At 41.3% G+C, this 3,887-nt stretch overlaps 1 protein-coding gene across 1 annotated transcript; it reads right to left on the bottom strand.

Annotated features, from left to right (window-relative positions):
- Positions 1-321: 321 nt before the first annotated feature.
- LOC102426991 (olfactory receptor 7A5) lies at positions 322-1,260 on the bottom strand. Its single transcript, XM_023747270.1, has one exon. It carries the CDS (start codon positions 1,258-1,260, stop codon positions 322-324), a length of 939 nt encoding a protein of 312 aa, XP_023603038.1.
- Positions 1,261-3,887: the final 2,627 nt, after the last annotated feature.

Below are 3,887 nucleotides of genomic sequence, written 5' to 3'. Positions count from 1 at the left end.
GTAAAAAATATATTTGCTAAGATATATGTCATTTGAGAAATATCCATGTTGTCTCATTAGGTAAATGAAATTTTCCAAATATATCTGGTCCACGATGGAAATAAATTTGAGAAAGTAGAAAAACAACAAAGAGAATAGTTGTTGAATATCTGAGAGAGCAGATAACTTAATTGAGTTACATAAATTGAATAGAGAAGATGAGGTCAAAGAAATAGAAATTCCAGGAAATAAAAGGAAAGAGCAAGTTCTACTTCGGTAGTCTGACCATCATCACACTGTCTGACTCTGCAAACATGGGCACATCTGCGGTCTTAGGACAACTTACCAGTTTGTAGTTTTCTTCACAAAGAATGTTTTCAGAGCCTGTTTGATGTCCTTGTTCCTGAGACTGTAGATGAAGGGGTTCAGCATGGGTGTGACCACGGTGTACATCACCGAGGCTGTTCCAACTGAGTGTGAGCTCTGGGTAGCAGCAGAGCTGAGGTACACTCCTAGGAGCGTACCATAAAATAATAAGACAATCGAGAGGTGAGATGCACAGGTAGAAAATGCTTTGTACTTCCCCTGAGCTGATGACATTCCATGTATGCAGGACACTATCTTAGAATATGAGTAAAGGATCCCAACGAAAGGAAAACCAACAACCACGACAGCTCCAAAATACATTGCCATGTTATTAGGAAAGGTGTCAGAACAGGCAAGTTTGATCAACTGATTGAGTTCACAGAAAAAGTGAGGGATTTCCACGTCCATGCAGTAGGACAGTCGTAATGCCATTAAGGAATGTAGGAAGCCATGCAGGACACTTATGATCCAGCATATCAGCACCAGCAGTCCACAGAGCCGAGGGTTCATGATGACCATGTAGTGCAGGGGGTGGCAGATGGCCACAAACCGGTCATAGGCCATCACGGTCAAGAGTAAAACATCCAACCCAGCAAAAAGTATGAAAAAATATGTCTGGGTGATGCAGCCTGCATAGGTGATGGCTTTGTTCTGTGTCTGGATGTTCACCAGCATCTTTGGGATGGTGGTGGAGGTGACACAGATGTCTAGGAAGGACAGATTGAAGAGGAAGAAGTACATGGGCGTGTGGAGGTGGGAGTCTGAGCTGACGGCCAGTAAGATGAGCAGGTTTCCCAACACAGTGATCAGGTACATGGAGAGAAAAACCCCAAATGTGAGAGGTTGTAGTTCTGGTTTCTCTGAAAATCCCAGAAGAAAAAAATTTGAAATTTGTGTAAGATTCACTGGTTCCATGTGTTGGAGGTGACTACCAAGAAAGATTAAAATAACATGAATAAATTTCACACAGTTTTGCATTGCTCATGTACTTGAAATGCTACAATTCATATTTTATAGACCAGACATTAATTTTAATAATTTGTTTATGGATATGGTCCCCTGTAGGGAATATCCAGTGCCACCCCTGATATGGAGTGTTTGTCCCAATCACCTGTGCCTCTGAGGGGATCATGTATTCTACAGTTTTATTGAGAATTTCTTCATGTTCCTCAGGAATGTAAATTGAGTACTGACCATGTTTAGGCACTGTCCAGGTTGTGAGAATAGGGTGCTGAAGAACAAGTTTCTATAATCCAATGAGGGAGAAAGAATGTAGAAGCAAATAATAAAATGATAAGTTACTTTAGGTGGTGGCAGTGGTATGAACAAAAGGAAAGCACATCTAAAGGAGAGCGTGAGTAGGGACTTCTGTTTTTCATGGGTGTGTAAGTAGATCTGCAAACAAGGTGACTTTTGAACAGAGACCTCCAAAGTGAGCAGGAGAAAATCTGAGACGTCCTAAATTAAATAGCAGTTGGGCCAGAGAGTGAGAGAAATAGACAACAGTCATCAACTAGGTAAAAGCTGTGGCCCACTTACAAAAGGCTGCTCACATTCCTGAATGTATGTTGGAATTTGAATCAACTTCTGTAGTGACCACTAGATGCCCCTGAATCCTGCACATGCATGAGCTTTCAGAACTGTTGCCTGTAACCAATTAAAAGTAGTAAATATTTCTTCCTTGGTACCTGTCCTAGAACTGCCGCACTTTACCTTCTCTTGACGCCCCCCACCGCTATCAGTAGCCAATGAAAATTCTTTCAAAAAAGTACCTTTTTCTTCCCCAAAATATAAAGAATAAAGAGTCGTCAACTCCAGGTCAGTGGACATGACATTTCTACCCCTCTCTGCTGCTGGTGGTTTAGACTTCATGCCCAATCACCGGGTCCTTTTCTGGCTGGAATTTGGCTCAATAAACCTTTGTTTTAAAGGAAGATTTGGCCCTCAAAATTTTTTAACTCAAGAGAGGAAGAGATATATAAGAAGATGTGGCAAAGTGTGAGCCCTGCAGAGGGACTAGCCCGTGAAAAGGCCCTGAGGAAGGAGGTGCTTCTTTCAAATGTTCAAGTCAGAAAAATGAAGCCAGTTTAGAAGATGAATGAACAGGAGGGAGCGTGATGAGAAGTGGTGGCTGACACACTGAGGAGTGAGGTGGCCTCTCTGCCACTGCTGAAACCTCAGGCACAGGGACTTTCACACCCCCACAGCCTCTTATGCTCTATTATTCTTATTGCAAAGGTGTCCTGTGAATGGAAACACATCCCCTCCTTAGTACCTGCTCTTGATTGCGTTTGAGCCTCATATTGTAAGAACCACCCTGGAGTGTATGAGTGCATCTACCAGTGGTCTGAGGACTGCTCACATCCACAAATCACACACCGCCACCACCACCACCACCACCACCACCACCACCACCACCACCACCACCATGTCTGTCTCAGCCCCAGCCATACTGATGATGCTAGGAATGGATAGAACACAAGCTGACCCAATCAGTGATCTTTCACTTGTCAGATGTAGAAATGTTTCTGGAAATTCCAATTCTTAAGCCTTCCATGGACAAATGAATTTGAGGTTCCGTATTCGATGGTCATTTTCTGCCCTGTATTTAAAAAACATAAAGAAATCTGTTCAATGAATGGTTAGGAGAGATTGGGGGAGGGGGATGAGCAGTAATAGAGATTTAATAAGCTCAGGTGATCCCCAAGATACTGTGAGGAAGAAAATCGTCTTGGCAGATAAATGCAGTAAAAGCTTTGTTTTCTGTACTTTTTCCATAGTCATTTGACCAATTTGTTTTTATGTGGCCCAATAGTGGGTGAGGTTAGCCACTTTCTCCCTTTACTTATGTGGCACCAATTCTATCTTATTTGGGGGCTTTGGGTTTTCAGCTCTTTTTTGACACACCCAGGGTGCACCACTCTGTTCCTGGTTCAGGTCTTCATCCAACCTGCAGAAACCTCCCCAGGCCATGCTTCACAAATTCTGCCCACACCACGACAGTTCTACCTATGTACACAGAATAGCTTTCTTCATATGTTTCTTCCTGAGGACATTATTTTTAACACATTTATTTCATTGTTTTATGCCCTTGTTGTTTTATGGCATGACCCAAAAGAGCGGAAATTGCACGTGCTTTGTTCACATAAATTTTTCACAAAGGTAAGTGATTAGATGTGCACTTACATAGAAACAAAATAAAAAATGTGAAAAGTGATAAAATGAAAAAATGATGAAGGGATAATGTTCCAGGTTAAAATGAGTAGCTTCAAAACAACAATAGTAAGCAAAATGGAATGGAGGATTAAATACTAACTGAAACATGATATGAAATGGCAATAATTTAATAACATCACTATAGGCTAACAATTAAATTGCAAAGACTTAGAGCTAAAAGAGCATAATGTTCTGAGAAGGTGCTGAGTTAACTGTTCTTTCCATTAATCTGGGATTAAGTCTCCATGTATATGAACATTTACCATATAGGAAGGTTACAATTCAAGTTTGTTGAAAAAGATTGAATTGTGACATGAAAGCTGGCA

Source organism: Myotis lucifugus, unplaced genomic scaffold, assembly GCF_000147115.1.
Source record: "Myotis lucifugus unplaced genomic scaffold, Myoluc2.0 scaffold_827, whole genome shotgun sequence".
NCBI lineage: Eukaryota > Metazoa > Chordata > Mammalia > Chiroptera > Vespertilionidae > Myotis > Myotis lucifugus.
This window is presented reverse-complemented; position numbering and strand designations above follow the sequence as displayed.

Bases quoted from the DNA above. Each gene is read 5' to 3' on its own strand.
- LOC102426991 (XM_023747270.1), bottom strand. From the start codon at position 1,260: ATGGAACCAGTGAATCTTACACAAATTTCAAATTTTTTTCTTCTGGGA.